Below are 10,296 nucleotides of genomic sequence, written 5' to 3' on the forward strand. Positions count from 1 at the left end.
TAAGTGAGGCTGAGTATTATTCACCGTCCTTTTCATATTTAGCTGTGTGAAAGAGCAGGATGCTTAATTTATAAGTAAGTTTATTATTTTTAAAATACAGGATTAAACTCAATGAAAACTGTACTTAAAGAATTGGCAGGGTTTTTTGTTCTTTTAGTCTTTTATATGAAGTATGTCACATTTAGCGTGTTAGCCAGCAATTGCTGAGATACTTTGTTTGAGGTTCTCTGTACCTATACCTCTGTTTCTGTGATACATAGTGAGGGGTTCACAACCATTTTTCATTCTCTTTTACTTTAGAATTAATTCAAACAAGAAGATGCTCTTTCTGAGAGTGACTGGGTAATAATTTCTTTGTAAAAGAGCTGTTGTAAATCAGCTCTATCTTTATTTCTTTATAAAAGAGCTGTTACAAATTACCTATCATCTTGGCTCTTGGACATTTGGTTATTACTCAGGGTGGTAGAAGGAGAGCAGTTTGGAACCAGGCAGAAACTGGTATGTGAGGTTTTCTTTACAAAGAGAGAATAGAGGTTTAATTACTTATTATGAAAATCAATTGATTCCCATATTGGAATAGATTTTTAGGAGGTTGCTGAGATTAAACCACACTCAGGCGTGCCTTTCACTACGTGTCACCTTAAGCACAGAAGACTCACTGAAGAGTACAGAGAAAGGAGAAGCAGTGCTTTCCACATTAGTGAAGACAACTCTAATAATGTTTTAGACCCTTAAGAGCTGGCTTAGTGCTTCTTCAGTTTTTGTTTCCTAGTGTTTTATAAACACTCTTTATGTCTAGGAAAGTATAAAACTAATTGTGAATATTTACTTTGTGAGTATTGAATTTATCTGAAGATTCTCAAATACATCAGGAATATCTTCAGCTCTGTACTTAAAACCCCTGCTACTAATGTCCGAAACGGGAGTTACTTTTTCTTTCAGGACAAGGAATCCACAAACAGGCAATTCTGGGCCAGGACAGCGGCTCAAGAAAAGTATTAAGAATTTAGGGACTGTCTCTTCTGAGCCCCCATCTTGATGTGTGCCATTTAACCTCATGATATCAGGAAGATTATTTTACCTTTAAAATAATGCCTTTTACCTTTAGGCATTGTGTCCCGGTGCCAGATAGAGAAGGGTAAAAAGTTTTCTTTTGGTGTTTTCTCCCCTGGCAAGGATACTTTTCATCAGAGAGATGCATGTGCATTGCATGGGCCAGAGCATTATTACCTGGCCACCACTGGCTGTAGGGGAAGCTGGAAAGACCCAGGTGTTAGCTCTCCTGCTTCTGTTGGAGGAAGACAGATAAAAAGTGGGATATTGAGTGAGCCATCATGCAGTGTTTACCCAGTCAGAGAATTTTGCAGTTCTGGAACATTTGGACCATTTGAGGAATTATTTGGTAGTAGTGGGAGGGTGAACGTGAAAGCTTTGTTAGGCCTTAATTACGTCTTAAAAAATAATCTCCCTACCCCACCTCCATATGATCAAAGGAATTACAGAATATATAAACTATTGGAACCTTTTGTTGGAAGGCAAAAGTGAATAATTACCGTAATAAAATCTATTTAGAGTTAAACTTGCTTTCCTGGTCTCTTGTGGGTTAGAGCAAGGCTTGCACATTCTTTACTCTTGGCGTTCTCAAGTTTTCTCAGCCAAGTTGTTCAAAGGATAGTGTATTAGAAGCTAATACTTATTTTGTTCATCTGTTCACCCAGTACAACCTTTCTGCTGTGAGGACAGGATTCTGGCTCTGTGTGACAGGCGTCTTTTTTGGAGACCCTCCTTCAATAGCCCTGCTCCCAATAAAAGATAGGTAAGCCTTCTCCCAAGGGTTTTTTTTTGCCTCCCTTCAAAAAGTGCTTGTGTCATTCCCCTGCTTCTGTGCCTTCATGGTTATCAGACACGTGGAAAATCTTCAAATTTTTAAAAATTTCTATTATTACTGTACATTGTAAAAAGTTTAGATTACAGTACATTGTACTGTCTGAAATTACCAGCAGCAGTTAGTTGGTTTCCCTTTTATCTGTTTCCCTTTAGTGCATCAAAAATACCTACAATACTGATGGTTCTGATTGAACCACTCACAGCATCTTCAGAAAAGGCAAGCCAGAATCTAGAAATAAATCCCAACTTGGAAACTAGCTTTTTCTTTATTCTTTTTTTTTTTCTTTCATTTTTCACCTAATTTTTTTCCATACATTTTGCTGAAAGACTCAAAATCTTACTTCCTGTTAAATGCAACTGTCATGAGTACTTCCAGCATTTTTCCTGTATAATGCTACATAATGTGTTTATTGTAATTACTAAAATATTCAAAATACTTTTTAAAAGACTTAAAATAGGAGGCCAGATCTTAATTTTTAATATAATCACTTTTCGATTGCTCAGTTCAATAAATTGAGAGTGTGCTATGTGCTGTTGGGGTTACAGAAGATATTTTCTACCCAAATATCACTTGCGTGATACTTGGTACAGGATTTTAAAAGAAAGAGCATCTCTGTGTTGATGAGGGAAAGCTTTGGGAAGAGGTTAGAAGAAAACCAATTGTAATTGACTTTGGGACTAGAAAGGAAAGTTGGCCATGTGACCAAAGATGGGGTGTAGAAAGGTACTCCACACTTGTCTGTGGTTAGGTGGTTTGTCCAGAAGTAAAGCAGCTAGAGATGAAGCTAGAGCAGTATACACTGAAGCCAGACTACAGAGAACCCACGTGGTTGGGCCTTGTGTGAGTAATATAACCTCTGGGGACAGATTTAGCATTCTCGTTTCTTCAAAATGATTGCTTATTCTACCTGAGCATTTAGCTAAGTGGAGAAAAAGAGACATGTCTTCTGTCTTCCAAGAACGGACTGTTTAGGTGGGGAGAGCTACCAGTCTTTCAGTAAGCCTCTACTGGTGCATGACGAGGACGGGCTTCCACAGTGGCTCAGTGGTAAAGAATCCTCCTGTAATGCTGGAGACCTGGTTTGACCCCTGGGTCAGGAACATCCCCTGGAGAAGAAAATGGCAACCCACTCCAGTATTCTTGCCTGAGAAATCTCACTGATAGGGGAGCCTGGTGGGCTACAGTCCATGGGGTCATAGAAAAGTCAGACACGACAGCAAGGAGGATACTATTGAGAATCTGCCATGTGCCATGTACTTTACATCTTGAATCTTGTGTAGTCTTGACTCCATGAGAGAAGGTGGTACATTCTTATTTTTTGCTTTGGATATTAATTATCCAGCTTTCCAGAGCTGCTAGTTCATATACTTCTGTCTTCAGCTCTATATCCAAATCTGATTTTAAGCAGTAGCTTTAGGGAAGTTTAACACGGGCATATATCCACGTCTGCTGGTGTAAAGTTCAACCTGTTGATCTCTCTGATTCTGCCTGTTCTCTGTGTGTCTCCAGTAATTCATGACCTAGACCAGGAGTTGGCAAACTATGGCCTGTATGCAGATCCAGTTTCATACAGCCTAGAAGCCAAGGGTGGTTTTTCCATTTTTTTAGTATTTGTAAAAGACAAAAGAGGAAGATTGTACAACAATGACCATAAGGGGCCAGCAAAAGCTAAATTATTTATTATTTGCACTTCATAGAAAAGGCTTGGTGACAGACCTAGACCATACATTTCTCTCGTTTTACGTAGTTTACAGCTAGGTGAGTAAGCTGTGGGGCTTTTAAGAAATACATAGGCCCCAGCCCCCACCCTTAATTTTTTGTTCTCTTTCTCTTAAAGTTTACAACCTATTTAGATAAGTTGTGCCAAAAGACAGATAACTAAAAATCAAAAAGTTTGGCTAACTGCTATTGATAGAAAAAACGTCTTAGCTAGCAGAGTGATTCTAATGAAATAGAACCTTGGAATTAGAATAGATCTTGAAAAGTTATCTATAGTCTCCAAGGATCTTTTCCCATCTCAGTTTTCCAAATAATTACATAGCAACGGCTAAGTGGTAGTTCTAAACTTGGCAGTGGAGATCAAGAAACAAGATAGAGTCTCGGTGTTAAGCCGTTCAATCTAGTTGGCAGGAGGGGAGAGGTCGAAGCTTAGGAGGGGAAAAGTACGGGAAAATAAAGAGTTAAGAAAGTGGTTTGCTCAAGCTCGAGTCTTTCTTCTTTCTATGAGCAGGTAGGGAGCAAAGATCCAGAGAGGGAAGCCTCACGGGAGGTAACAGTTTGATCTGAGCCTTAAAGGATAAACAGGAGAGGTTGGCATAAGGAAAGAAAGGGGTTTGGAGAAAATGGTACAAAATTGAATTACATGAAAGGCCCATCTTAGCATCACCAAAAAAAGATTCTAGAGAAATGATCCTGGAGCCCATACAGAGTTTGGAGGAAAGGGCCAGAGATAGTCCTAATACTGAGTTTGGTTACATTTTGTTGCCTTGCTGTATTTTCTCCCAGCACTTTTAATTCTTTGTTATTATCAGTAACATTTGTATGTGACAGTGAGTTAGATCATGGTATTGACTTGCTGCACTGGTTCAGTTCAGTAGTTTGACCTGTAGCTACTTTGGTCATCTCTATGAGCAGCTAGTGCAGTAGGAGGCACGCTGGACCTAACCAGGGTCTTGCTTCTTACTGGCTGTAAGGTATTGTTCCACTTAACTGCACAGATGTATTTTCCTCATTTATAGTATTGTCAGCTGTTTGTCATTGTGGGGTTTTTTTTTTTTTTGCTTTGTTTTTTAGGTCATATGAGCGTGTGTATATGAAAGCAGTGCTGTACGAATGCCTTTTTCATTTTCCTTTTAATTTTTAACCACATTCTGGGTTCAGAGTACAGATAAACCAGATCCTGCAAATGATACAGATGAACATAGCCAGAAATATTGAAGTGGCTACTTTATGGCAGGTGCTCTTGTAGTTTATAAGGACAGAGCTAAATTAGATAGGTGTCTCTTCTCATGGAGATTGTCAGATAGGCCCCTAAGAAACTTGCAGTGTAGTGGGAGAACAGACATGTAAATACCTAGACTTTGAAACACTTAAATACATTAAATGTTTTCTTTGGTGCCTTTTATGTATTCACTCACCTGATCTTCACAGAAGTTCTACAGATATGGCCATAGTTGGTCGAATCTGCACTGCCTGGAAGGCATCATTTAAATGTAGATTGTAAAATGTATCCCAGTGTCTAAGATGAGTTTGGGGGTTGAATGTTAAATTTAGCCAGGTCTAGTATTATTACCTCTACTTTGCAGATGCGGAATCAGACACAGGAACGATAAATGATTTGTCTGAGAATTCAAAATTGCTCACTGGTGAAGTCAGGACTTGAATCAGGAAGTTTGGCTCTAAAAACCTGTATTCTAATTGACTGCTTCACAAAACCTTCCATAAAGACAGAGCAAATAAATTGTAGGTCAAGTACTGTGGGGGCTGCCGATTAATCAGATTGGCCAAAAGATTTGGAGAATGTGATTGCTGAGAGAGGTTTAGACTCCTGAGGGAAATTTTCCTAAGTAGAGGAGAGGGAATGAAAGTAATGAAAACTTAAAGGTTGTGTAGAATTTAAGTGGGTGTGGTTTTTTACTTTCCTTCTCAGTTTTCCCAGGGCCTCTTTTCATCACCTCCAAAGTACTGGATGATCTTGTTTGCCTTAACTTCCAAAAATTGTCTACTGTTGCAATGTCAAGGTCTGTCTTTTTGAGATTCCCTGTTTTCCAGAGTACCTAACATCTCTTTCCTGTACCCAGTATCTTATTTTCAGGGCAGCTGAAGTGGTTTTTAGCACCTGTAAGGCTAAAGCACGTGATGTGAATTATTTGATTGCCTCTCTGCTCAAGATGAAACACATGAGTTTCTACAGAGTTTATGTTACTATTCAGCTTTCACGGTTTCCCTGTGCCAGCACTTACATTATGAAAAAGATACTTTACTGAATTCCTACCATGAGTTTGTCACATAGATTAATGGCCGCCCCCTCCAGGGTTCTTGCCTGGAGAATCCCATGGACAGAGGAGCCCAGCGGGCTGCAGTCAGTGGGGTTGCAAAGAGTCGGACATAGTTGAGTGACTGACATACTAAGGATTTTTTTTAAAACTGTAATTTTGTCATTTTAATCTCCATATGTGTGTATTTTGCTTTTATTTGATTAGCTCTGAGTTAGTGTTTAAGAAACAGGATCTGGAGTAAGATCTGTTTGAAGCTCTTTATTTTATCATGTGACTGGACAAAACCTCTCTGAGCCTTCATTTCCTCATATGTTTATAAAAAGTTATTGAGAAACTACTTTGCACTATTCTAGGAGTTAGGGATACATCAGTGAACCCAAAAAGTTCAAAAAAATCCTTGTTCTCTTGGAACTTAACCTTTTAGTTGGGAGAGACTGACAATAAATAACAGAATATTAATAGTACTTATATTTTACAGTTTTTTTCCCCCAAGAGTAAAGTCTTCTGCATATAAAGTTTTCTCTCCATAGTGTGTAAGAAATGTGAGCACCTATTATTTTTAAAGTTTGATTCTTTACCTCACCTGACTAGTCCTGTGTTGGGATAAAATTAAGTTCCTTGAATGTTACTCGTCTCAGAAGTGGACAGTTAGTAATAATTTTTCACTGGTGATATTGACTAATTAAGTTCCTCTAGTATTGTTGAGGGGTGTGGACAAGTAGAGGAATGACAGTTAGTCACTCATCAATGTATGTACTTTGTTTTTATTTCCAACAGCCACCAAAAAAGACATCCAAAAGAGAAAAGCCCAAACAGAAAGCCACTCCTAAAAGTAAAAAATCTGTAAAAAGTGCTAATGTTAAGAAGGCAGATAGCAGTACCACCAAGAAGAATCAAAATAGTTCCAAAAAAGGTACGTTAGAAATGACACATTTTCAGCAACCCTAAAGATACAACTTATATGCTATAGTATGGTTTTTAAACATATATGAAAACTAGGTAAACTGTGAAGAACATTGAGGGGAGTATACCAGTTTTGTGTATTTGTAATTTTTCAAAATTGACAAAAATTTCAGTATGTGTTTTATAGGTATTGTAGAGTGGTGATCTATAATTTTTTTAATTTAGTACCTTTTCAAGAATCTGATGAATGCTTATAGAATCTTTCCTGATCTGTCTTGAATATTAATTTACTTTTCTATGTAAGAAAAAACTTATTTTCATGTCATAAAATATCTTACTTTTAGAAAGTGAATCTGAGGATAGTTCAGATGATGAACCTTTAATTAAAAAATTGAAGAAACCTCCTACAGATGAAGAGTTAAAGGAAACAGTAAAGAAATTATTGGCCAGTGCTAACTTGGAGGAAGTCACAATGAAGCAGATTTGCAAAGAGGTAATGGACAGATACCGAGATTATTTTCCTTTTATTTGAAAAAAATCTTTCACCCATCCCTCAGGTCAAAGCTAGATTCTTACATGCTTTCATTCATTGAACAAGTATTTATAGAACTACTACATGCCAGCTGTTCTTGTAGGTGCTGGGGTACCACTTTCAGTAAAGTAGTCAAAACCTCTGCCCTATTGGAGTCATTTTATAAACAAACAGTAAAATGTATACAGTGACTGAAGTTGAAGTGATACATTCCAAACTGCATAGGAATAATCGTTTTTCCTAACCTGGAAACAATTTTTATTGATGTATCCCTAGATTATGTTAGTTTAACCAAGCAGAATCTCTTGGGCTACCTTACTTTGAGTACTACTATGATAAATGAGAAGGTTAGATTCCAGGTTAGATTCTTAGCTCAAACTTTTGTGAAATTCTTCTGATACTTCTCAGGAAATGATCTAGTCTTGAATATGATTCCATACTCTAGGTTGAGATTAGATTTTAGAATCTGGTTTCTTATGGTAAAATGAAACTAAAATTTTAAATGTACTAAAAGTGGAATATTCTTAACTTTTTAAAGATATTGATTATTGTTTTTCTTATTCATTCAACATTAGCTGAGCCTCTGCTACACATCAGGCACTGGGATAGGTGTTAGAAGTGGTATAAGGAAATGTACTTTCATCTTCTATGAATTGTAACAACTTTGGGGAGTTAGGTAATACGTTAAAATTTAAATGGCAAGTACCCTTTAACCTAGCAATTCCATTTCTAGGTCTCTATCTTAAAGACATAGTCACATCTACACAAAATGATTTCAATAATGTTCAGCCTGTCTGTAATACTGAAAAATCAGAAACAACCTAAATGGCCTTCAATAGGGAAATGTTTAAACTGTACATCTATACTTTTGGAATACTGTGTAGCAGTTCAAAAGAACATCGAAAAACCTTCCAGGTATTTGCAAGTTTTTAAAACAGGTATTTCCCTGTTATGTAAATACAGAAAGACTGTATTGCCATTGACAGGTTTATATGTTTGTATATAAACTCAGTTCTAAAGATCTGGAAGAATAATAGCAAACTGATAACTGGTCTCCTCTGAGAGAACAGACTGAAAGGAAAGTTGAAGGAAGACAAGTACTGTTCATTTTAATGACTTTGTGAACACATTTATGTAATTCTAAGGGGATTATTAATAACATGGAGAGGTCGGGTGAGAAGATCATGAGGGTTTTTTGGACTCCGCAAATGCAGAGAGAATTGTTTGCCTGATAGCAGTTCTGCAGGATGGTAGATGCCAGGGTTATCCCTTTGACTGAGAATTAATAGGAAAGTGAATTAGTTAAAGTTTATGTGTTAGTAATTGGAGAATGATACAAGCTGATAAAATATTTTTTAAGGTCAGGGAGGGAGAGTAGAAGCTTGTGTTCGGCTAAGGGACAGTTGTGAGAAAGGAGAAGCTGAAGGTCCCGAGCCTTGAGAGATGGGTCCCTGCAAAGGTAGAGACAGAACTGTTGATGGATCCTGTACACATGAATTGGAGGAGAAGAGGCAAGTCAGAAAGTTGAGGAAATTCAGAGTAATGCCTTCTCAACTGAGAGCAAGTGTGTGGGACACAAATAAGGGGATAAAGTTGCCGCTGGTAAGAATGCAAGGGGGACCTAATTAGAACTCCTTGGGATTTCTAGGGAGGCTGTGACGTTGAATACCACGAACTTAAAACAGGACCATTCTTTTTTTAACTTTATTCAAGTAGAGTTGATAAAAGACCATTCTTTTCAAATTTGTTACATTTCCCTGCAGAACTTAACGGTAGAAAAATTGGTAGTTAGACAAATTAAGGGTTGGAGTTTTGCAGAGAAAGAACAAAGGGCAAACCATTAGAGTAATGTAAATGATTGACCATGTTCCCAGAGGTTGCCAAATACAGCCTGTGGGCCATTGTACCACAGCCATAGCCACTCCTTTGAGTATTGCCTATGGAAGCATTTACGCTGCAGTGGCATGGCTGAGTAGTTGTGACCAAAACTGTCATTGGAAAGCTGGAAACATTTTCTGCGGAAAAGGTTTGCTGACCTTGAATTGTACAGTAGGAGTGAAGCCAGCTAGGTGTATATGGGCAGGTCAGGACCAGGAGTCACTGTGAAACCAAGCAGCAAGTATCAGGTTGAGAAATCTAAAGGCTAAAAGTTTAGGAGCGGACTCAAAGATATAACTGGATCTCAGTGATAATAGCTTTGGGGAAGGGATGGAGCAGTGATGTGGAGGCTGAAATTCATCAGAGTTGAAGTTGAGGAATCATAAATGCATTAGATGCTGTAACAGAAGAAATAAAAGGATACCTTTAAAAGATGACTGACAGGTAACCTACCAATATAAAGAATTTAATCCACTTAGCTAAGATCTTTCTAGATGGTTTCCTCATGCATGTATATTGTTAATTCAGCTGTACTCCTACTATATAAAACACTGAAAATACTTGCACGCTAGTTTATTTTCTGCTTTATATACAGTATTACTAAAACTACTCATTTGCTGTAGAATTCTACACGGTGAATGAACCAGTGGTGGTTAGCATGTACTGTTCAAAGCTACACGTACCTCTTTGTCCATAGCACAGATTTCATTATCCAAAGAGAGTATGTTATTGGATTTTTAAATCTACTTTTGTTTTCCCTTTTCACTATAGGTATATGAAAATTATCCTGCTTATGACTTAACTGAAAGAAAAGAGTTCATAAAAACAACTGTTAAAGAGGTAACTATCCAATTTTTCCAGTTTTGATCATTTTGGACTTAATAAGACAAAAGAAATTACGTGTAAATACTACATATTTTTCAAAATATTTACGTCACTAAATATTTGTTGCTCAAAATTTCCTCAAAATAGATAGAAGATAGTAATTTTCATCCCCATTTTAGAGCTTAAAAATAGAACATTAGTGACAAAACTTGGCCTCAGATGGAGATACGGGCTCAGTGTACATGGGCAGGCAGGCAGCTCCAAGGAGCTCA

General features: G+C 37.5%; 1 protein-coding gene across 3 annotated transcripts in view; it reads left to right on the forward strand.

Moving 5' to 3' along the window:
• Positions 1 to 10,296, forward strand: part of DEK (DEK proto-oncogene) — a 31,981-nt gene that overhangs the window by 19,962 nt on the left and 1,723 nt on the right. For 2 of the 3 annotated variants that reach the window (XM_061398761.1, XM_061398762.1), the window contains exons 8-10: positions 6,664 to 6,799; positions 7,134 to 7,282; positions 9,971 to 10,039. In XM_061398761.1, the coding sequence (XP_061254745.1) occupies positions 6,664 to 6,799; positions 7,134 to 7,282; positions 9,971 to 10,039 (354 nt within the window). Of the gene's footprint in view, positions 1 to 1,718; positions 1,817 to 6,663; positions 6,800 to 7,133; positions 7,283 to 9,970; positions 10,040 to 10,296 lie in introns of those variants that run through there. The other variant, XM_061398764.1, reaches the window with a different exon arrangement.

Source organism: Bos javanicus, chromosome 23 (genome assembly GCF_032452875.1).
Source record: "Bos javanicus breed banteng chromosome 23, ARS-OSU_banteng_1.0, whole genome shotgun sequence".
NCBI lineage: Eukaryota > Metazoa > Chordata > Mammalia > Artiodactyla > Bovidae > Bos > Bos javanicus.